The 25213-nt window shown below is 42.7% G+C and overlaps 1 protein-coding gene across 1 annotated transcript in view; it reads right to left on the reverse strand.

The window, feature by feature from the left end:
- Positions 1-1699: 1699 nt before the first annotated feature.
- The window catches only part of RGS12 (regulator of G protein signaling 12), a 442017-nt gene continuing 418503 nt past the window's right edge, over positions 1700-25213 (reverse strand). The window contains exon 18 of the mRNA XM_069203485.1: positions 1700-2752. Within this exon, the coding sequence (XP_069059586.1) occupies positions 2406-2752 (347 nt within the window). The 3' untranslated portion in view covers positions 1700-2405. The remainder of the gene's footprint in view (positions 2753-25213) is intronic.

Here is a 25213-nt window from a genome sequence, read left to right on the forward strand (position 1 = left end):
GTCCCCTACTCTGCGGATAAAGTAGCCAATGTTCTACTACACCAGCAGTGTGCACATACCTTGCTGTGCATAGGGATCTACTGGTGGTCATGGTGACAGGCAGTGGTAGGGCAAACTAAGACTGTGGGAGGGCTGCTACCCCCAGCTGTCAACAATCCTGCCCCCCAGTGGCAGCCACACCACTCTGTTAACACAGTCACCCCTTGCATCCTTCAGTGACAAGGCAGGGGGCACAAGAGAAGCCAGGATCGGGTCCGGGATCATCTCTAATGTGGTGTCGCGGATCCCATGCATTCAGAGTGCCTGTAGGCCATACGTCAGCAGAGGGAGTGTATGTGGGCCTATCATCCCGGCCCACCGTAGGCCCACCTTGTGACCCTCTACTATGGCTCCTCAGCCTCGGACGTCAAATCCAGGTAAGGTTGCTGACAGGAAGAAAAGTGCACAATACTGCCTCATGGTCCTCTTTCGCAATCTCCTAGTCCCCCAGCACTGAATCCGGGTGAGGCATCTGGAGAAAAAATCACCCAGGCCCTTAGTGTGTTGCACAAGCCGTTGTCAGTCCTTGTGGTTCTGGCTTTTCAACCCCATGATGCTGGGCTGGACAACTGGGGGAGGGAGGAAGTTGTCTAGGTTTAGGGCCGCTACAGAGCATGGGCTAGCTGCCGCAGCTCTGCAGTCTCACAGTACTGGTCCAGCCGTGCAGCTCAGGAGGGCAGAGCCCTTGAGGACACATCCGCCGCTCGGCCCTAGGCTGCAGACCTGCCGTTTAGCCCGCTATCACCATGCTCAGCCCCACCAGCTCCACCGGCCATCTAGTCCCCCCCCCCCCCCCCCATGCGGCCAGGGAGGGTTCTGCTACACATCAAGATGGTGTCGGGCAGGCAACACGGAGCTTCTCAAAGCGCATCTGGCCTGGTTGCCATCTTGGCCATACCCCTCTAATTCATTGCATGATAATTGCGCTCTTGACTAATTACTGGTGTTCCTCTCAATACTGAACTAAGTCAGGAACAATTCATTTAACTGGGAGAAGTCCAAGATAGATATCCTGCAATGGTTGAGTAGGTTGGGCCAATTAGATAAGCTAGGAAAACGTAATTAGGAGACCAGGTGGCAGTCATTTTTACCAGCTTGTAAATCTTACCTACAACAGTACAGAACACTGTAAACCTGCCACCCACGTAATAATGCTGTTCACTCGCTCTAAACTTGTTTGTCGGGTTGCACATGATACCATAGGGCTTACATCAGAGGGTGTTCCATTTCACATTGAAAGGTGTAGCTTCATCACTTATTATCTGTGTACTGCAGGAAGGTCCTTGATGTGCTCATGTGTATGCAAAACTTGTTCGCATACCTGACAAATGTCAATAAGGGTAGACAAACTGATTCTTCCGGTCTGGGGGTACACCTTAAGGTCAACAAGAGAAAGTAGAACATTAAGAATGTAAGGGAAAAATATATTTTTGGGGAGTTTGAACAATGGAAAAGAAGAGAAGGGACAAGATACCTGGCAAGAACTTCAAGTGAGACCATTCACCAGTATACAAATCATTGAGTTAGACCTATATTTACAATGCAGACAATACAATTCACCACACAGGAGTCAGAAACACTTCACCGGAAGGCTACTAGAGCAGCAATGCAAACATATATGAATCAAAGATTCTGACACGCTCATGAAACCGAATTATGATCTGTTTTTTTAAACTTTTTATTTTGTTTTGCGGTGACACATTTCCTTTTCCTATTTCACGCGGAGTTGTTTGACAAATCCATGGCAGGAGGTAAAATTAATGTCATTTTTATGCATTCAAATATGTCAAAACAAGAATCACCGCAAAACTAATCTGCATTAAATGCAAGTGCAAATAATATTAATGAACACGCTTTCAGTGGTAAGGAGAACATTCTGCTCACTGGGACACTTGGGGGAAATGATGAAATGTCTAACCACTTCGCAAAATCCATCCAAGGCATTTTCTACGGTGTTCAGGCAAAAAGAGTAAGCCGTGATTTGTTCTTTTGGAAATTGTTGAAAGTTGCTGGAATAATTAAAGTACAAATACTGTAAAGAAGGTCTGCAATGGCCCTAAGCAAAGTAGTTTGAACTGCATTCATTTTCAGACTCATTTTTGCAGTTAATTACATCCTTCATCATGAAGTCTTCTGCAAAACAGGTGAGCTGTATGTAATTTGTACATCTAACTTCAAGAACCTGTTTCCATAGTAAAAAGTACAAATATAGATTTCCCAGGAAGGACTGCAATTGTGCCCCTCAAAAGCAGCCTGTCATGTATTCATAGTTTTTTGTTTTTGTTTTTTTCAAATGAATTCCAGGACGAAATCCTTTGTGATGAAAAATATTTAATATATACTTCGAAGGAAGAATTCCATCTGTCCTAGACAAAAGTAGCTTGATATTTATTTGCAGGTTTTTTATTTTTGTCTGTCTTTGCAGTAACCATGGATGGGAGATCTGATGTCTTGTATACTCCAGTCCGCATCCTGCCTTGGCAAGATCTTAGTTCAGACATATAGCCATCGAAGCTCAAGTTACCCTCTGACTCTTGACTTGTGCGTAGTTTAACACCATCCACGTCAAATATTTGGTTTGCAGAAAGTTGGGTGGCAGCAGGGTTGGAACTGGCATCAGGTTTTAAACTTCCGTGGCTCCTGGATTTACTACTGGTTTGCTGAGAGAAGCTGCCTGCAGTCCGCGATGATTTACTCTTTCTCTGGTTGACACCTACATTTAAATCATACGAAAATAGGTGTTTTTAAAAAACAGGCACTCACAATTAATCATACCACTACAGTATAGTTAGGATATAAGAAATAGTTTTAAATTTCTAATAACTCCATAAACAATAGAATACAGACTTCAAAAATAGTATCAGATACATTTAGAAATTATGCAAAACGTAGGGAACACTCTTACCTGAGCAAATGGAGTGGCATGTGTGCTGGATTAATGTAATATCCCCATGGCTGTAGAATTCACAGTTATTACTAAGCATAGACTTTCAACAACATCATGTTTTTTGTATAATGTAGTCCTATTTCCTAGAATATTTTCCTCATCTAAACTTTCATTCATCCATTTACTATTCGGACATCTAGTACTAAACATTGAAGATATATATTTTTTATAACAATTATTGCTAGAAAAACAGCAGAACACAGCCTGTTATCCAAACTTGTAAGATGCTCTTTTTTTTATTTTTTAGGATATTTCATGGTTTTTAGGTTGAGCCTAGGCACAGTGCATGCGTGATCTTCAAAATATGTTGTATTAACTATATGGGCTTCAAACCTGCCCATCAGCTTTTTATTTGCCGGTGTCATTGTCACTCATCTCTTCTGTCTTTCTATTTGTTTATGGTATGCATTTGACATGCCTCTGGCAGTGTTTATCCATCCCAGCGAGCAGCAACCAAGTACAATCTCACTTCACCAGTTCTAATTATCTAATGTCTTTTCCAAACTACTTTTTTCTTTGTTTGCAAAGCATGCCAGTCGCTGCTTGCAGCTCACTTTATCTCCCCATGCTGTTCTCCCACCCCCACCTCCTGCTGCTTATTTTCAGTGCTTCACCAAAGGAGAACAGGTCTTTCTTTGTTTGCAAAGCAATTCAGTGCTTCAGCGTCCGTCGCTGTCTGCAGTTCCCTTAATCTCCCCTTGCCATCCCCACACCTCCCACCCATTGCTGCTTATTTTCAGTGCATCAACAAAGGAGAACAGACTGATAATGTGCAGAGCAGACTTTGCCTGTAAGCAAAAGACTGTCACCCCAGAAGCTGTGCTATTACAGGCAGACAATAAGCCAGTGCTCTAATCCTGGCTTTCTACACTTGATAAAAATATGTGATTCTGGACAAATGACTTCACCTCCATGTTCCCAGCTCTATCTTCCTACGAACACTGTGAGAATGTATACCATCACAAAGTGCTGAGTACAAGTTCATGGGGCCCAATATAGAGATACATATGCTCTTTCGAGCAGGACTAACAGTGGATGGAAACACACTTCCTTTTCGGTGCCTCTTTGACCATGGTAATGCAATGTATTTATCAAGAGCCTCATAACCCATTATGAGGTGCTGAAGCACATTTATTCTCACATGTACCACCCACCCACACTGGGAAGGAGTGTGTGGCTGGCAAAGTGTTACATTTGTTGCTAGCCTTAGTGGCATTGTTTTGGATGTCATGCTGATGGGCTAGAGAGGTGTTTTTTTATTGTATCTTGGGGCACCAGTGCCTACCACATTGATAGAGGAGCAAGGGAGAGAGGTGCGCAAATTAGAATTGTAATTAGTTGATAGATAATATACTATCTAGATCCTATGTTATGTTTCATTGTTTCTAATATGCTGCAGGCAGCCAATAAGGACGCCCCTCTCCTGCCCCACGGCCCAGTGAATACAGTCAGTGCAGGATTCCCAGAGGGATCTCTATTTTTAACGCTGGGCAACATCCCTTCAAGCCAAGTCTGATCATGAAATGGATGTTTCCATGCTGAACACAGAGGTCTGCATTATTATTCTTATCTGTATAATGCTGAATGTTACCATTCATTAGATTTCCTAGAGATCCTGATGTTTGCGGATGGAGGAACCCTTTAGGTACAAAAAGAGACAGTGATTTTTTCCAGGATCACATGCATATAGGGAAGATCGATAACCAGGATTAGACTTTACGTGTTAATTACCAGAGAGAATAACTAATCAATGACTTCATTTTAACATGCTCAGTTTCATCTTCCTGGAAATACAGTCAGAATGGACTCCGGCACTGAGTACCCAGTGCAATGCTACAGGGTCCCAAATGGATTGGACATATAGCCACTGTATGAAAACGCAAGGATGAAAAGGACACTTGTTGTAAGGCAACTTTGTACATATCGTACTGACATGGCTCGAGTGCACTCCCTCCAAGCAGGGTCTACCTGCTCAGTGAATGAAAGCATCCACACCAGAAACCTGTGTTTGGTTTGACTTGATGGTCACAGATTCAAATTCCAGGGGATCCATTTAAACTATTGTTCTTCCAACTTTGCCAACATGAATACTGTCGAGTTGGGTAACTATGAATACCCGTATTTTAGAGTAAAGATGCCCAAAGGATTGAAACTAAAAGGTTTTCTGCACCATTAGCAGGGCCATTGAAATTGTGGGATTACACAGCCGCAAAATACATGGCTAAAACATAATAGCAAAGCCATAGGCGAGACCTATTGGCCATGCCAATGCTTGTTAACTTGTGCAACTGTGGCAGGTAGGACTATCAATGGATAGTTGTCTGCTATACAATCATTGTTATCTCAAAAACCTCTGTGAATTAAACATGAAAAATAAACAGAAATGATGTTTTGAGCATCTTCCGAACCACACTAGAAATTCACAAAGATATTTCTAAGTAGGCGTGACTAGCTCCGAACTCCCACCTGAATTTCCATGAATAAAGTACGCCTATTCTTGCTAAAAAGATTTGCAACATGTGCTCAAGGTATGCTGTGACTGACTTTGGGAATTAAGCTTTGACAAAGAGGTTAATATAATTTGGTCCCATGTTTAAGGGTCTGTGGAGAAATGAAATGCGTTCAGATTTATTATAATTACTTCACAGTTTATTTTGTTTAGGTCAATTAATATGAATGTGAAATAACTTGTGTGCATTAAGGTGTTAATGAACAAGTTACTTACCTTCGGTAATGTATTATCTGGTAGAGAAAGGAATGAGCCACAGATTCCTTACTTTAGAATCCTCCCCAGGCACAAGTCTGGATCTGGAAACCTTTTTCTCATAGCATGTCTTAGCATCGGAAGAGGGCATTGCGTGACTCTATCAATGTCATTATCAGAATGTGACGTCAGCAGAGTCCACATAACTAGCTCGCTGATGTCAGTTTCTTTGGGGACTGTTTTCTGCGCTCAAAACGTGGAGCCACATACAGAAACTGGCTTTTGAAACAGTGTGCTTCAACAAAAGACACTCCTGGGACAAATAATCACTGAATTCTTAATGCAAGGTGTTGATTGCCATAACGAAATCTTCTGAGACCAAAGAGGACTTAGTTTGCAGAGCGGTGAGGATGGGAGGGTCGTTAAGGTATCTGTGGCTAGATCCTGTCTATACCAGATAAAGAGTTACCGGTAGACATCTAGCTGCAGGAAATGCAAACTGAGACCTCCCACAAATGTCTCTAAGTGTCATAAAACTGGTTTGGAACAAGAGAAAAAGACCGGACAATCATAAGTAAGGTGAGTAATAAATGCTACGACATGAAAATCTGTGTAAGGAACCACAGGTAAATAAAACTATAAGACATGAAAAACATTGTAATAAGCTCATCTATGTTAGTCTGTCAAATGTGTGTCAGAAGTGACCCAACAATATTGAGAGTCTCTAAACAGAAGAAAACTGGTCTAGTACAAGAGAAATAGACTGTTCTTACATAAGAATACCTATGAGGAAACATATCCTCTTTACTAAAAGATCTGTGTACAGCACCACAGTAAGGAAAATATTAAAAACACTATAAGGATGGAGATAGCATCTCCCACGATCGATACCATTAACAATATGTTCTTAAAACAAAACCGGTCTCGAATAATTCCAAAAGACCGGGCATTCATAAGAATGTAGGTGAGCCCTAACATATTTCAAGACGTAAAAGTCGTGGGAGGAACCACGGTTAAGGAGTCAAACATTCAAAAGCATGCAATAAAGAAAATCTGTGTTATTATGACCAATTAGAGGCAAACTAACAACATGAATAATAAGCTACTTGCTCCCTTAATGGGATGTGAACCCATCCACAAACACCCCATCAATAGTGTTAAAAGGAGCACAACAATGACATCATAAAGACAACGAAAACATGGGTAAGAAACACTACCCATGACCTTAAGACAGTACTGCCGAATGAGCTAGTGAAGCTAAATCTATTTGTTCTTACAATAAGTCCAAAACTGCATGTTCTACCCTGTTGGAACACAGAGCAATGTAACATGTCAATGACCAATGTCCCTTACCATGTAAAGGTATATCCTAACCAGACCTACACTGTAAGACACACATAGAATGTTTATCTTTTGCAGAGAAAAACATACAATTGCCCTCTTTAAAAAGAAGTTGAAGACAACAATAGCAATAATTTGGCATATAAATCTACTTTTCCCCAGGAAAAGTAGTTAGAGATGATAAAAACATCTTCAAGATACTTTAATGTATATACCTACTGACATAGGAGTATGACAAACAACGCCTATACCTATATAGTAACCACATTTATGTTTATTGAATTGATTTCTTTTTTTTTTTAAGGCTGGATAAAAGTATGAAAAAGGGACCTTGGTAGTATGGCAGAGACCACAGTGAGTATGTGACTCATAATGATTAAGACTCATCTACAGATGAACTAGAAAAGGTGTAAATAAAGCAAAAACTGAAAATTCACAAGATTCTGAAATAAAAAGAATCCGCCCCATTTTGTATATTCCATCATATGACAACACTTCTTAAAGTGTAAACCCAATCTACAACTAGAGTCAGATAAACTATGAAAACAGTTGTAACTAAATATGGCATTAACATATAACCTCCTCAAGCACAACTGATACAAGTATCTTCATAGGGAAGAAAAACAACTGCTAAAGAGGGTAAAACCCTTTCAAAAAGAAGGAAGTCTTGAATGTAGATGCCCAAGTGTAGAAAAACGCCTAAAGAGTCAATAATATGAATTATTCTATACAAGAGAAGGAATAGAATCTTCAGAGAGATGCAGCTCAATGAAAGCCCATGATAACTGGGATAAGTCAGGAAAAGAAAAGAATAATGTTCAAAGAACATGTCAACACAAAAGTGTAGAAAGTGCATCAAACTGTGATAGCGAACTAAAATAAAACACGTAAGACCAAACAAGGAAAGTCTTAAAGTCCCCACAAATATACCTTCTGATTGCTAAAGTAGCCAAGCTACCAAAATTAGAAACTGATACTGTCATATCATGAGTAATAGTAGATGTACACCATGTGTAGATCAACAGCTACCTTATTTGACACTACAAAAAACAACTTACTAAACAGTCAACCTTAGAGCTGTATGATCTTTATAAAGAAACCTCTTTGAACAAAGAGTAACTAATATGCCGACGCTCCCAAGAAGCTGTAATATTACAAGTCCCCTATAAGGGATACTATTATAATTCCATACTCTCACAAGTGAGAGAAACTAACTCTCCGCTGAGGGAGGAACTCTGTACCCTCAAATGAAGGTGTAATAGCCCACAAGTTAAGGTTGACTGTACATATATATTTGAATGCTCATCAGCATACAAGCAACTATCAAAAACTCCGCTTAGAGTATGGTATCTACCATAAGGGTAACAGCTCTTAAGCACAAGCTTTTCTTCAGAGTGAAGTAAACAATAACACATTTATTTCAGGTGAATTAAAAAGTGAAAACCCTCTAAGTGGCTGCTATTGACAAATTTGAAGTGGAAAGTCATCAATGTACCCTAAGTAATGACAATAATGAAAGTAGCCTTAAACATCAGGCATGATAACCCCCATAGGGTTCCAGGGCAGTATACACCCTGTAGCACCTGCCAAAAGCAGGAACACCCACCGGGAGCCACAATTAAGTTGTAACACATGAAAAAGTCTCATGGCCCTGCCAACGCTTCTGCAGATTAAGTAGGAACAAAGCACTTTACTAGACATACAGTCATTATCCACTTGGCCAAAAGGTAGAGAGGAAACAAGTTAATTTGCTGCTCCACCCCTACTGTTGCGAAAACGCTTTAAAGCTGAGCCAATCTGTGCACCAAATAAAAGGGCACAATCAAACGGCATGTCAAGCAATGTGGCTTGGACTGGTTCTGAAAACCCTGAGGCACGTAACTAGGCATGGCGACATAGCACAACTGAGGAGGCCATAGCGCGACCCAAAGACTTAGTGGTATCCATGCAATATCCACAGCGAATGACTAGTTTAGCTGCTTGTTGGCATCATGAATCATAGGAGTAAGAGTGCCCCTGATTTCTTCTGGAAGCGTAGGCAAGATATTCGCTAATGAGTCCCATAAAGAATGAGAGAAACATCTAAGAACACAAGTTGTATTCACAGTACATAGAGCAGAATTTGTGGAGGAAAAAATATGCCTGCCACAGATGTCAATATTCCTGAACTCTATCAGATGGGACATGTGGGAGAGACTCCATATCATGGGAGGCCACAGAGGCCTGTGTCACCAAACTTCGAAGAGTAGAATGTCTTATTAGACACGCCGGAATACCAGGAGCAGGTCGGTGCTTGAGAGATATAGTCCGGTCAACAGGAGCCCCTGTAACAGGCTTAGCCCAAGCCCCTAACAAAACATCATGCAGGGCTTCGTCGTAAGGAAGCACTGGTTCAACCCTTCCTTGGCTCTTTGATGGAGGACATCAATTAGGGGATCTAAAACTAATTCCACTGAAGGAAGAGTCAGATCCAATACTACTAGAATCCTTTTCAGCATGTCTGCAAAAGAGGAGCTCTCCTCTGTAGCAAGTCCAGGGAGTGAAAGTCGGCCAGAAGCTAGAGAAGAATCCAAGCAACTAGCGCAGATGGGTCAGTTAACCAGCTGTCCTCTCTACGGCGTTCCAACTCCTTTATCGCATCTCCACCATCTCCCTCAGTAGGATAAACATGAGGGGTCTCTTGTGGAGGAAGATCAGGGATAACAGGCATGAGTATTTCCCAACGTCGAAATTTCGACCTCAGACAGAGAGAGGGAGTCAACTTCGATCGTCGTCGTCAGCTGAGTTGGCTGATTGGATACCGCCGCAGAAGGTGGGTACACCAAAGGGCTGTGCACCGTCAGAGTAACCGCTTCATCAACTGATTGAAGCCAAGGGTGAACCTGCTGGCTTGGACACAGTCAAGGCACTTCGCATCCCATTGGGACCGACAGGAGCTCCAGAGGGAGGTGATTCACCAAAGATAGCGTGAAGGGAAGTGTAATATTCATGCATCTGGTCAAGAGTTCCTCATCTCCCGGAAAGGGAGGGAGACATGGGGTAGACTCTGACCTCGTCTCCTCAACCGAGGAATGGTGGAAGGTGGTATACAGTGAAATAGGCAACTTCTGTGACTTTAACTACTTGTGTCGAGACTTACCTCTTGACATCAATGGAGAATGGCATCCACGAGAACGACTCCTTGAACGGCCCTGCAAGCGCATGTCAGTTCGAGAAGGAGACCTTGCTAGACAGGAAGACCGGGACGACACCCGACATCCTCACTGCCAGAAGCTTCATTCAACGCTCCTGCAGAGCCTTCAGCTGAAGTTGACGATAGGAGTTGCACTCTTCGACGTCATGGTGCTCATCCAAGCACCACATAAAGATTGAGTGGGGGTCCGTAGCCACCATTTGTTGTCCACAGGACCCAAAGGGTTTAAACCCTGAAGACATGTAAAAAGCACATTGTTCCAGTATGATGAAAATGTTGAAGTAGGCCACGAATGGCCTGTTGCAAACGTGGAAAAGAAGGAACTAACGTCGGCGAAGGAATTATATGGACTCCATAGGGAGATATGAACAAGAGAATTGTTATAATCACGTGCTTTTAATAATTTGGTTTTAGATTATATCTATTTTGATAAGTTTTAATTGACGGGAGTCAAATTACAATGACCTAATATTTTTATATCTTTTGTGACGTTAAAATTTTAACAATAGTTTATATTTGTGTATCTTTTAGGATTCTCAAAGTAAACTGTATCATCAATCGACATGTTGCACAATCATGTTATGTTTTGTATTGTTTACTTTTATGGCTTCCAGCCGAAATAAAGTTATAAATTGAAAAAAAAAAAATTGACTCCACTGATGTCACTTCCAGTGGACAACTTCGATACAAAATCATGCAATGCCCTCTAATGCACAGGCATGCTATGGGAAAAAAAGTTCAGATCCAGGCTTGCGCCCGGGGAGGATTCTAAAGTAAGGAATCTGTGGCTAAATGTCATTAAGTTCAATAAAGAGGGTGTATTCTGTATTGCCTTCCATTTATGAAATTGAGCAATCTAAATACATGTTAACTGGCATACAAAGAATGTTTACTGCAGTGCCACAAAATGCACAGCCCTGACCCAACTCTTTTTATATGACCCAGTCTGTCACACACAGAAAAATGACTTTAAAAGTTGTCAAAGAATAGATTTAGGAATTCATGGCCAGTTTACATCTTGATTACCTTCCAGGCAGGGAAAAGAAGGGAGTATTTATTTATTTATTTGGTAGATGACAAAGACACTTTCTGAGAAAGATGTGGTGGGCACTCTTGATTCTTTAACATTTTCCATCCCGTATTCAAAGTCAATGAGTGCTACCTTTTCCAGGATCCCTTTCATTTGAAGGGATTTGGTAGTGCATTTTTAGACTAACTTCTTTTCATGAAGAAAGGCTTTTTCTCTTTCGCATCCCGGTCTGTACAGTTACCTTCTCTTTTCACCATCAACCTCCACCCATTAGAGGCTGTGATAAAAACATTTACCTATAATTTTACATGTTTAAAGACAACACTAAACTCATGATTAAATTCATAAGGATCCTAAATTATCAACAATCAGCCATCAGCCTTGTTTGTAGGATGAATGCCAACCAACTGCCTAAAGTTAAATGTTCGTAAAAAAGAGGTTATTAGGAAGGGGAATGTGAGTGATCTTTAGAATAAGGAAATGGGAAATTGGTAAACATCCCCGGCCAATATCACCAAAACTCTAAGAATTCTCCTGGATAACCATCTTTCTTTGTTGACCGAGATGAAAACTCTGCTAAGCGGTAATGAGTTTCATCATAAAGACCTGGAGGAAGTGCTTTGTTCATGAATGAAATACATGTAGCCATTGAGTTGCAGGCTTCTCAAATAAGGATTGGCTTCAGCATGCAGAAAGTTATAAAATGTACAGCCTAAATGTAGACATCTACACTTAGACCATCCAGCAGTTCGGACACGTATTTTACTTGCTGGATCTACACAATGTAATCCAGGCAATGTAATTATACATAATGTGTACACACAACCATTAAGAACAAAGGAGATAAGGAGGATCTTAATGTGTCACATGAAACCCACTATCTAAATATGCATGTCCAACGTTCTGTCTTTGGCATAAGACCCTGTCCTACTGCTATCCACATTCCAATAGTAAGGCAGGACATGACAAATTTAGAAGATCAAAAGGAGGTCCCTTGCTGACATTTTGCTGTGTGAGAGGGGACTCCCTCCACTCACAGATTCCACATGTATCAATAACAGTTACTGTGGTGATCATGTACCTTGCCATGTTCAACGCCTACACCTGGCATGGGGCATGGTCACAGCTCCCATTGGTCGCCACTGCGAGGCAAGCATGGGTCATTATTAAAAGTCACATTGAACATTGTGAAGGTTTTGTAAATTCCCTGAGCTTCCCAGGAAGGAGGACATTTTAGTCTATTCGGGCCCCAAGGAAAATAATGTTCTAAAAATGTGGTTTGTCTTCATGTTTACAATACTAAACAAAGAGTATCCCTTTACAACGTAAACTGAAGCAGCTCCACCCAAATGTCGTTTGATAGGAGATTGTTCCCAAATCTCACACTATATAATCATCTTGTGACAGATACCACCTCAAAGTGGCAGTTTTCCTAAGAATTTACAGAGGCTGGATTATAGAGAAATGCTCTGTATTTTTGTGTATTTCCAGGGGCAGATGTTCCATGCCTAAACCCTCCGCTCCACTACAGAAACAGAAATCCATGGCTAGAGTCCTCTCCGCAAGTGCAGTGGGCAGCCGGCGCTCTCCAAGAGCGGACTATTTCTCTTTTGCCCACCATTTTGTCTTGTTACAACCAACTTGTTTTGTGCGCAGCACTCATCCCAGGTGGACATAATCCGCAACAGCGCCATTTTTTGGAACTGCAGCATCAGTACCCTGGCAGCCATTTTCGCCTTCATTCATTCTTCAACCCCCATAGGGCCTATATCTGACTCTCACTTTTCCCTAATAGAATGCACTGAATCAGGCATGTTAACAATTTGAGCTCCATATATGTGTAACACCACTTTCTTCCCTAAGCGTTGAAGCTTGAACTCAAGTGGGTTGAAATCAGAAACATTAAGGAGTTTCTCCCTAGAGGCTTCAAGTGAATGTCTAATTTGAAGGTACCTAAAGAATTGCGACCTGTTCAAGTCAAATTCTTCAGACATTTGACCAAATGTTTTAATACAGGAGGTACTCCAGTAATCTTCCATCCTGGAAATGCCAATAGAGTCCTATATGGAGAAGACAGGCAAGCAGCAAACCATGTGTCCTTCATGATCTTACCATGTCATTTCATTTCTCTTGCGGCCTGGTGCCAGCAGTGTAGGGTAATGTTAGTAACTGGTTATAGGCACCCTGTGACAGGAGTTTACACAAGTCCAGCATTCAATCTCCAATTTCACCATAGGATCTACCCTATCAACAAACAACCAAGCATTTATCAGAAGTAGTTGAGCAGCCGGGCAATAGTGTTATTTCTGCGAATACCAGGCAATCATATGGCGATTTAATGCATTTATTAAAGGCCACCCTTGGAGTCTTCCCCACCCATAAGTAATTTGTGAATAACGGCTGCAACGAGCAGAAAAAGCCCTTGAGGGAGGGGCTGTGGACAATTATGAAGAAAATACAATATTTAATGCAGAGCAATAATGTTAAATAAAGCACCTTTGCAGACCATTGAGATTGGCGTGGAGCTCCAAGTTAACTGCAAATGTAGTTACTGAAGAAGTGACACAATATTAGGTTCCCGACATAGTGTGGGGTTGGTAGAGATATGTATAACAAGATATTTAAAAGAAGAGGCAACTTTCAAAGGAAATCCATCCACAAACCCAAACATAGCATTGGAAAGAATAGAGACTTCTACCAATTGAACCGGAGACACAAATCATCTCCAAGGTATTTGCATTACGCAGGTAAAGATCTGTCAGTGTGCTGCACATACATCGTCAGCATAAAGCCCAATGCAATCTTTATGACCTCAGCTGCTCTCATACCCCAGACTTGGTTTTCAATCCTCACCCATTCGGCAAGGGGTTCCAGGTCCAGGGTAAATATGAAGGGAGAAAAGGGGCAGCCCTGCCTAGTGCCCAGCTGTATTAAAAACATAGTTGACTAGGTCCCATTAACCCTCACTATCACCCACAGTGAGTGGTAAAGTAGTTTCATGTATCCTCTGAACAATGGACCAAAATTAATTTCTTTAGGGACTGTGGAGAAAGGACAGAATCAAAAGCTTTCAAGAAATCCATTGAGAAAAGTGCCCTGGGGTCGGCAGAGTGCTAGACACAATCCAAAGCCACCTGTAGGTGTCTAGTGCAATGCTTTGTTTCCCAACTGGGCTTGAACCCATTCTAGTTCCTAAGGAAAATGATCCTAACTGCTCCCACTAATGCATTTGCTAGTAATTTTGCTAATATTTTTGTTACATAGTTAATAAGCAAAATACATCCGTATGAGGTACATTTTGACAGCTGCCTTCCTTGTTTATGAAGGATGACAATCATTGCCTCCCTCATGCCATCTTTAGGGATTCTTCAAACATTAAGCGCGTGTGTGGAACCTAGAGGCAAATCATCTTAAAAATTCTACCAGAAACCCATTGGGGCCTAGTGCTTTGCCTGTGGGTGTGTTCCTAATACCTGCAAATATTTATTTGTCCATTATCAGGTGGTCCAACTTAACACTCTTTGCCAACAATTTTGGGAGGAGGATATCACTAATTATGGGTTTCTCCCTTGCAAACTATTTGGAGTCTTGCTGAGCATACAGTTTTTTGCAGTAGGTATTGAATGCATTCACAAATCCATGTAATGTAGCAGTCTCACCCAGTTCCGAGTCCTGTATCTGTTAGACAATTCTAGTCTCTGCTTCTCTATTGGGGAGCCAATATATCAGCTCACCTGTTATGTCACCAGCTTCAAAAGATTCTATATTGTTTGGCCAAAATTGCTATCTGTGTGTTATCCCACAACTTTGCTTAAAGAGATTCCCGAGCTGCCAGAGTTGCCTAAGGATGTCCCTAACTGGCGAGTCATCAGCCCTTTCTTGCAACTTCCACTACAGAAACGGTATGCTAGTCTATCCTTCTTGCACTTTGTCATAAAAGAGACATTTTCTCCTCTAATAGCTATCATAAGGGATTCCCCACAGGGTCGAATTAGAGGAGACCAATTGCAAACTCAATTCAAGAAATTGGTCGATTAAATGCCTAAGTGATTCTTTAAACTTCTCTTTATAGAGGTACCAGAAGAGCAACTGCTAGTGTGGCCATTCCCTGTCTATGCCACCCAACTGTCAGTTCAAAAGGACAATGACCTGAGGCATCAAGGAAGAATCCTTGAATCACCTATCTCCAAAAGTGAGACCACTGGCATAAAAAAAAAGAGTCTAATTTGGGTTGGGTGTGGTGTATGTGTGAGTAATAAGTGTAATGTGTGTCACTTGGATGCACTGCATGCCAGATATCACCTAATCCTAAAGATACTAGAAGGGCTACTTTTAGGATCAAATTCCTGATTAGGATTTCCTAGCATCCACCTTTTTAAGTGTTCTTATGCCTAAATAACCACACAGCAACTGTGCGTATATGTTTTCAATTGTGTTCATATCCATACATGCTGGGGAGAGCAAAGAAGGTAAAAATCACTATGATGGGACGGAGGTAGGTTCACTGAAATAACATACATTTGGCCACCACAGCATAACAGTTGGAATAGAGGATGAAACTCGTAGCCCCACGCACAATACGCTTCATTGTTTCCTCAGTGCCCATGTTTATGCCACAAGTAATTGTTTATGCTGGCAGAGGAAACTTTGCTTCAAGTGGGGAAAGGCAGTGTGGGAGGTGTGCTGTTTTTCATTAGTACCCTTTTTGTTTTTAACCCAACCCACTGCCAGTCTGTACTCACTTAACACCATTAGACCCTCCACAGTATAACAGCAACACAGTAGAGATTACAACTCTGAATACTATTCATAAATTAAAAGGGCTGAATGATGCACTCAAAGTTAGTAAGGTTTCAGCGTACTTGGATCGACATAACATCAACATAGCCTATCTTCAGGAAACTCACTTCACATAATTTACACAAAAGATTAAGATTAACAAATTTCTTTGCCTCACTGAGCGCTCACAGGGGGGTGGGCCATACGGATGCACTGGGACATACTGTTTCAACATGCGAAGACAGTGAAAGACCCAAGAGGCAGGTTCCTAATAGTACAGGGCACACTAGATTAGTTGTCTGTAAATTTGATGTATGTTTGCGGCCCCAACCAATAATCCGCAATTTTACCCAGAACTTCACTACGAATGCCAGAAACTGGACGAACGTGCCCTTTTGTGGGGCATATTTTGAATGACACTAGACACATGTTTACAACACAAAGACTTTGGTTGCAATGGACAAAGGGGTCTTACAAATCATGGAGAGTAACTATTTAGTCGATGCATGGAGGAAAAGAGACCCCAGATTTTACTGAGTGTCCGTACTACTCATCAGCTGATGCGGTTCTGTTGCAAACTGGTGCGCACCTACTACACACCATGTCGGACCATCTCTAGTCATACTGGACCTAGAAATGTCTGCAATAAAATCCCAAAAACAATTATGGTGATTCCCCTCAGAAGAACGTTTAGACACAGGATTTTTAAGTCAATACAGAGTTGTTCTCCAGGTATGGACTACTACAGAACGTTTTTAAGTCCTACAATCAGGTGAATCTACATAGCTAATCCGTCTGGAGTTCCAAAATCAAACTTGAACTGACTAGACACGCTAGAATCCAATGCTCAGGACACTCAACAACACTATGCACTAACCCGGTATGATACACAGCTCTCCAAATTACATGCTGTGCTGGTGAATTTGGAGACTGCTGAGCTTAAGGTTAAATTGTTGGGTAATATGCTACAGCCCTGTCTCTTAGTGAGGGACAGCCCGCTGGCAGGACACTAGTAAGTCTACGGCACCCTGCCTGGCCTGCTGGCCTGCTGGTAAAGTATGGTTTGAGAGAGCTGAGAACACAAAATTTACATGACAACCTTGGAAACCTTTGTTTTAGGGACTACTTGGATACATTTTACTCACAAGAATCCACAGGTGACTCCAATTTCTCCATGCCTTCATCTTCTGGAAATCCTATGTCTCCCATAGGTGGCTGTTAGAAAGATTTTGCCATCGATTCAGAACACCTTTCTATATCTTTATCACTGAGCCAATCAACACTTTCCCTTATTTTTTTAATGCTTTGGGTTTTAATAGCGAGCAAGCATAATAATCCTTTGATTTCTAGTCTTTTGGAAGACAAATACGGCATGCTAGAACCTTATTATTAGCAGCAATACTTTTATGGCAATTGGGACAGAGGTCAAATGGACATTTTTCCATAATTCATTTTTACAAAATGTAGTTCCTCCCAAAGGAAACAATCTCCGCAAGAAACATGCATTCTCTGACCAGGTCGCAGCACACGGATAAAACTGTATTTCTCAAGTTGGTGATCGTCCAGTGTGTTGCATCCTTGTGGATGTCACCTCTGATGGTTTTACGTCTTTGCAATCCTCTCGGGTCCCAAAAGACTCTTTATTTGGTCCTCTTCTGAAGACACTTCCGAACCCACCGGCTTAAGAAAGTCACTAACAAAGGTGTGAAGTTTTCGGGATGCACAGGAATTACCTAGATTTTGGCAGAATGAGAAACACTACTTACCAAGACAGCCTAGGACGCACTTTAAGATTAAACGCAACCAGGTTGGCGTTCCTTGGAGGCACAAAGGCCCATTACGAGGTACAGAACTCCAGTGACAAGGCACTCTTGTTTACATCTGAATTAAGGCTACCTCAAACAACAACACATTTACATTACATACTGGTCTCAATGGACACTAGACATATTCAGGTCTACACAGCGCTATAAAAGAGGCTCAAAGCGCAATGTTAATGAGGAGCAGCAAACTGGGCAGAGTGAAACTATTCTAAATTCTAATGCAATACATTACTCTATCAAATTGTGGTTTGGTCTGGATTTTTCCTGGGAAAACAGGCGTCAACCATGTTTGGAACCAGTATTACTGTGTTTCTCACTATGCTAGCCCAATACAAATCTGTGCAGTTGCCGTACTTCCGGAAAACAACACGTTATCAATAAAGAATGTGACAACATTATAGCTCTACTTCTGAGAAGGCAAAATTGTGTCTCTAGTTTGGTCTTAAAGTTGAGCCTGCGAGAACCAGTGTAAATGTAGTCAGTGCAAGGTTTAATAGGTGCGTTAAAATAAATTAATCTCATGCACACAGCATTCCTCTGCTATTGTCTTCATCAAGAGCTATACTTTCACTCATCTGGCTGTAATGGCACAGTTTATTTACACCCACCCCTGATTTAGGTTGTTTCTGAAGAGCAGAACATCTTTTAATATTTCCAGCCCAATGTTTTATATCTTGCTTTTAATCACCTTCCGGATAACTTAATGCGATGGCTCAATATCATGTCACTGGGTCAACAATTTCCAGCCCTGGCTTCCCTTTTATAAATCAGTGCCTTAAGGTTTGTCTGTGCAATTGGTTCAATTGAAGTGAACTGACAGAAAGCTTTTGTGATACTAATGAAAGCTCTGTTCTGAAAAAGACAGCGTTCGGAGTCCTGGATTATTAGTCTGGTTACCGAGAGGACTCCTGCATCTACTCTGTTAATCTGTATTTGACCTCATGGTCACAGATCAGAATCCCAGAACGACCACTTAGGCCTTCATCTTGAGGTCGAAAACAAAAGTATAATTTATTTACCTAATATATAAACATCTGTTATTTAGTGTCTAATTGCCAATTCCCGCAAGAGGTGAGCATGGGCTTCATAAAGACATGGTTAGGTTGCCTGGAGAAACATTTTTGATGATTGTCTCCCTCCCAGATCCTTCCTTTTTGAAGTAACCTAGATGCGGAATAGGTGGGAATGTATTCACTGTTCCTTTGCTAGGAGATCACATGGTGCTACACCGAATGGCAATGAGGGGTATAAATGGCGCTACCGCCACTGTCTTTTTCAACTATTTACCACCACAGAGGGACTCAGAAGACCTGAAAAGATTATTTGGAGCTGGACATGATAGAATCTGCAGAGGAAACAACATACATCAGCACCAATTTTACAGAAGCAGGTGTCGCATTCTTCAAAATTATACTATTTCCTCTGCATATTCTTGCCGAAGATATGTTTGACTACATAACTTCTAAACAATGCACCGCATCTAGCATTCAAGTCCAGATAACACAGTTCAGCAAGTGATAAAACCAAAGACCGAATCTACCTCCCAAGTTTCCTGCTTCAATACATCCCTTTTAAACACAGAAGTGGCATCTCTGACTGGGATAGGATGCCCCAGGGTTCCTTGTAGACTGATTCGCTAGGACGTACAGTTGGTATGCGCCATCTTTAGATTATTTTTTCCGTACTGTGGCAACATTTATTCTTTGCCTCTAAGATTTTCATCTCCCTCCTGAACATGTGAATCCAGAGTGGCTTTAAGCTGCAGAACTAATGCAAAGGGTAAGTAACATTTACTGTTTGTGCCATGAATCTCTTCTGAATTCACATGTTGCGCATAAATTATGTATCTGTATTAGTTCTTTGAGGAAGGCAGGAGTGAAGTGTGGGTTGTTACAAAAAGGTGTCAGGACCCTTCTGTTCAAATTGTGCTTCCTCACATACAAGGTTGGTGTAAGGAAATGCCTCCTTGGCATGGTTACCCCCTGACTTTTTGCCTTTGCTGATGCTATGTTTTGATTTGAAAGTGTGCTGAGGCCTGCTAACCAGGCCCCAGCACCAGTGTTCTTTCCCTAACCTGTACTTTTGTTTTCACAATTGGCACACCCTGGCATCCAGGTAAGTCCCTTGTAACTGGTACCCCTGGTACCAAGGGCCCTGATGCCAGGGAAGGTCTCTAAGGGCTGCAGCATATCTTATGCCACCCTGGGGACCCCTCACTCAGCACAGACACACTGCTTGCCAGCTTGTGTGTGCTGGTGAGGATAAAACGAGTAAATCGACATGGCACTCCACTCAGGGTGCCATGCCAACCCCACACTGCCTATGCAGTATAGATAAGTCACCCCTCTAGCAGGCCTTACAGCCCTAAGGCAGGGTGCACTATACCATAGGTGAGGGCACCAGTGCATGAGCACTGTGCCCCTACAGTGTCTAAGCAAAACCTTAGACATTGTAAGTGCAGGGTAGCCATAAGAGTATGGGGGTTATTCTAACTTTGGAGGAGGTGTTAATCCGTCCCAAAAGTGACGGAAAAGTGACGGATTTACCACCAGCCGTATTACGAGTCCATTATATCCTATGGAACTCGTAATACGGCTGGTGGTATATCCGTCACTTTACCGTCACTTTTGGGACGGATTAACACTCCTCCAAAGTTAGAATAACCCCCTATATGGTCTGGGAGTCTGTCAAACACGAACTCCACAGCACCATAATGGCTACACTGAAAACTGGCAAGTTTGGTATCAAACTTCTCAGCACAATAAATGCACACTGATGCCAGTGTACATTTTATTGTGAAATACACCCCAGAGGGCACCTTAGAGGTGCCCCCTGAAACCTTAACCAACTACCCGTGTAGGCTGACTGGTTTTAGCAGCCTGCCACATTCGAGACATGTTGCTGGCCACATGGGGAGAGTGCCTTTGTCACTCTGTGGCCAGTAACAAAGCCTGCACTGGGTGGAGATGCTATCACCTCCCCCAGGCAGGAGCTGTAACACCTGGCGGTGAGCCTCAAAGGCTCACCCCCTTTGTTCCAGCACCACAGGGCACTCCAGCTAGTGGAGTTGCCCGCCCCCTCCTGCCACAGCCCCACTTTTGGCGGCAAGGCCGGAGGAATTAATGAGAAAAACAAGGAGGAGTCACTGGCCAGTCAGGACAGCCCCTAAGGTGTCCTGAGCTGAAGTGACTCTAACTTTTAGAAATCCTCCATCTTGCAGATGGAGGATTCCCCCAATAGGGATAGAAATGTGACCCCCTCCCCTTGGGAGGAGGCACCAAGAGGGTGTACCCACCCTCAGGGCTAGTAGCCATTGGCTACTAACCCCTCAGACCTAAACACGCCCTTAAATTTAGTATTTAAGGGCTTCCCTGAACCTAAGAATTTAGATTCCTGCAACTTACAGAAGAAGAGGACTGCTGAGCTGAAAAACCCTGCAGAGAAGAAGAAGACACCAACTGCTTTGGCCCCAGCCCTACCGGCCTGTCTCCCTCCTTCAGAAGAAACCTGCTCCAGCGACGCTTTCCCTGGGACCAGCGACCTCTGAATCCTCAGAGGACTGCCCTGCTTCCAAAAGACCAAGAAACTCCCGAGAACAGCGGCCCTGTTCAACAAAGACTGCAACTTTGAATCCAGAGGAGCAGATTTAAAGACCCCTGCAATCCCCGCAAGAAGCGTGAGACTTGCAACACTGCACCTGGCGACCCCGACTCGACTGGTGGAGAACCAACACCTCAGGGAGGACCCTCCGGCGACTCCGAGACCGTGAGTAACCAAAGTTGTCCCCCCTGAGCCCCCACAGCGACGCCTGCAGAGGGATTACCGAGGCTCCCCCTGACCGCGACTGCCTGACTCTGAAATCCCGACGCCTGGAAAAGACCCTGCACCCGCAGCCCCCAGGACCGGAAGGATCGAAACTCCAGTGCAGGAGTGATCCCCAGGAGGCCCTCTCCCTTGCCCAGGTGGTGGCTACCCCGAGGAGCCCCCCCCCTTGCCTGCCTGCACCGCTGAAGAGACCCCTTGGTCTCTCATTGAAACCTATTGGAAACCCGACGCTTGTTTGCACACTGCACCCGGCCGCCCCCGCGCTGCTGAGGGTGTACTTTTTGTGTGGACTTGTGTCCCCCCCGGTGCCCTACAAAACCCCCCTGGTCTGCCCTCCGAAGACGCGGGTACTTACCTGCTGGCAGACTGGAACCGGGGCACCCCCTTCTCTCCATTGAAGCCTATGCGTTTTGGGCACCACTTTGAACTCTGCACCTGACCGGCCCTGAGCTGCTGGTGTGGTAACTTTGGGGTTGCTCTGAACCCCCAATGGTGGGATACCTTGGACCCCAATTTGAACCCCGTAGGTGGTTTACTTACCTGCAAGAACTAACATTACTTTACCTCCCCCAGGAACTGTGAAAATTGCAGTGTCCACTTTTAAAACAGCTAAATGTGTTTTATGTAAAAAGTATATATGCTATTGTGATTGTTCAAAGTTCCTAGAGTACCTACCTGCAATACCGTTCAAATGAGATATTACATGTAGAATTTGAACCTGTGGTTCTTAAAATAAACTAAGAAAATATATTTTTCTATAACAAAAACCTATTGGCCTGGAATTGTTTCTGAGTGCGTGTTCCTCATTTATTGCCTGTGTGTATGTACAACAAATGCTTAACACTACTCCTTTGATAAGCCTACTGCTCGACCACACTACCACAAAATAGAGCATTAGTATTATCTATTTTTGCCACTATCTTACCTCTAAGGGGAACCCTTGGACTCTGTGCATACTATTCCTTACTTTGAAATAGTGCATACAGAGACAACTTCCTACAGTTGAGTTTTTGCATAGGTATGTACTGACACCCATGCTTTTGCTATACATATCAGTGATGGAAGACTTCAGCAAGTAAGGCTGTCACCATTTCTTCCCTTGCAGAATGGCCCTTTGTTCCATATCTAGTTTTCCCTGCGAAAGTGTAGTATATTAAAATCGTTTGCGCTATCCATCTTGAAACTGTCCTCTTTGAAACTGATTTGCTGCTGTGTGAGCTATGCAAATCTCTTTTCCTTAGCATCATCTCCTGTATATAATACATGATCACTCTCCTTATATGTAGTTAATATAATGCTTTCCCCACTCGTCTTTTCTGGTGTTGGAAAAAGGCAGGGACCTGAATAGACTAGTTATATGGAATTAAAATACAACCTTTAGGATAAACATGCAGGTTAGTTCACATGACTACTCGTATTTCGGTGTATTTGCAGACAGGGCTCCTAAGTAGTTGTAGCCTGTAACTCACTATGGCAAGGACGTGATTCAATTAAAAAGGCTGTTTTCAGTGTGAGGCAGTTGCACTTCACTTTGAGCATTCCTTTTAATTACTGGTACAGCAAAAATGTTTGTTTCTGAAGATCTTCATTATATGCGACTATGGTTAATAGGTGTGGGTGTATAGACATGCAAGCGTTTTGAATTAATTAAGCGCATATCCAGTGACCGATGAATGTTGTATCTCCTGTTGCGTTATTAAAAAGGATTTCCATTTTCACCTGTATATAAATCTGGTCCACTTACATGCATTGCACCTGCATGTAGTGGGTCGTCTTAACTCATTTAGCACCTCCGTAATTGTGTCTCGTGGGCCTAAATGAACAAATTATAGGCCTCAAGGAGTGAATCCGCAAGACTAAGGCCGGCTGGTTAAGGGTGACAGACCCCCGCTTGTAGGGCTAGGAAGAGTTGCACGACTGGTAATTGTATTATCCGGCTTTCTCCTATTTACCTTAGATCTGAATACCATGTCTTTTAGGTCAATTAAAGGGCCATCAGGACAATTTTCTTGACTGCCTGCATTTGCCGATCACTATTGGTATAAGTGAGATTGGTGGAAAGGCACAGGCAGATGTTTCTGACCAGTTTATCAACAGTGCATTCCTTAGGGATTGGTAGATTACAAACTGATGCGAAGTTTTGGCATTTTGTGTTGGCATGAGTTGCAAGTCTGTCTATTTGAGGTTCTCGCCAGTTTTGGAAGATTGCGTTTACCACTGCAACTTATAAGAAATTCTTTCTCATTTCCAGAGACAGTCTGTTTCTACGGATTCAGGGCTAGGGAGACTTACTGTTATGACTACGGTTTCCTTTTGTATCACCAATTTGCATAAATCCTGCACTTACTTGGATCGGGCATATGACTGTTTGTAGGTTAAGCATGATGGTGTTGTAGTTTTGAACTGGCCCCACCTTCCTTCGTGTGACAAGCACTACATCGTCCCAATCCCCTACTGTCTATGAGTTTTGGCTTGTGAGCCACTGGTATATGGGCCTCATATTTAATCTGGTAATTGTTTTTAGTAGCATTGATGATGTCTTCATACCAAACATTTTCATTACAGTTCTTACTGCCAGAGATCGTGAAGTTCGGTAAAGGCAAACGTGCTCCATCAGTGCCACAACTCTTTAGGTTTAAATCATAAAGTACAAAACATGTAAAGTCAAAACAAGATCAACAAACCAGACAAGATACACCCCTAGTTTGTCACATGAACCACAAACTTAAGTTCTAATTCAAGTGACAAACTAGCCTCAGCTATAGATCCTTAAACATAAACAGGCCCTGGGTGTGGAGAGCAAAAGACCTACCAATAACCAACTGGTATTTTGAAACCTTTTACCCAAAGAAGATCCTCTTGCATGCCAATGGGATGTACAGTCATACGAATGCACTGAAATCTGCCAAAAGGCCACCTGGGAGAAGACGCACCTTTCTTCTCAGTGAAACAACATTCAGTTGCACTGGGTAACCCACCAAAACCGCGATTCCTTTTGCTGCCACTTGGCTCATTTCTATTAAAAATCCCTCTTTCTGCCTAGCGTCCTGGGGCTACTGTAAAAAAACGGGAAGGAGACTGTCCTCCTCCCATCCCTCCGCTCTTTTTTATTGCAGCTCTCTGTTTGTCCTTTACATTGCTATGCGGGTAGCTGTCAGCGCGCTCCCGCACCTTCAATGTTGTCAAGTTGATACTTTTGGTGTACCCTTTACACATCTGTCACAACATGCTGCAGCACCTCTGCATCCATGCCCAGGAGCTCACCGAAAAGCTCACAGGTCACCTTTTAGTGAAGCTTTCTGTAAAATTCACTAGAAGCCTCAGCACTCCCTTTGTGTACCTCTGTATTGGTTGTCAAGTTGCTCAATTTTTAGAGTCCAGAAGGGAGACCACTTATATCGCATTGGTTTTGAAAACACTTAGCACATCCCAAAGTGTTCCAACGCTCTTGTTCCTCCAATAGCTGCATCCTCTTTTTCACAGCCACATGCTCCCTCCCAACCCCTGAAACTCTATTTGTCAATCCTTCCAA

This window comes from Pleurodeles waltl, chromosome 1_2 (assembly GCF_031143425.1).
Source record: "Pleurodeles waltl isolate 20211129_DDA chromosome 1_2, aPleWal1.hap1.20221129, whole genome shotgun sequence".
NCBI classification, from domain to species: domain Eukaryota; kingdom Metazoa; phylum Chordata; class Amphibia; order Caudata; family Salamandridae; genus Pleurodeles; species Pleurodeles waltl.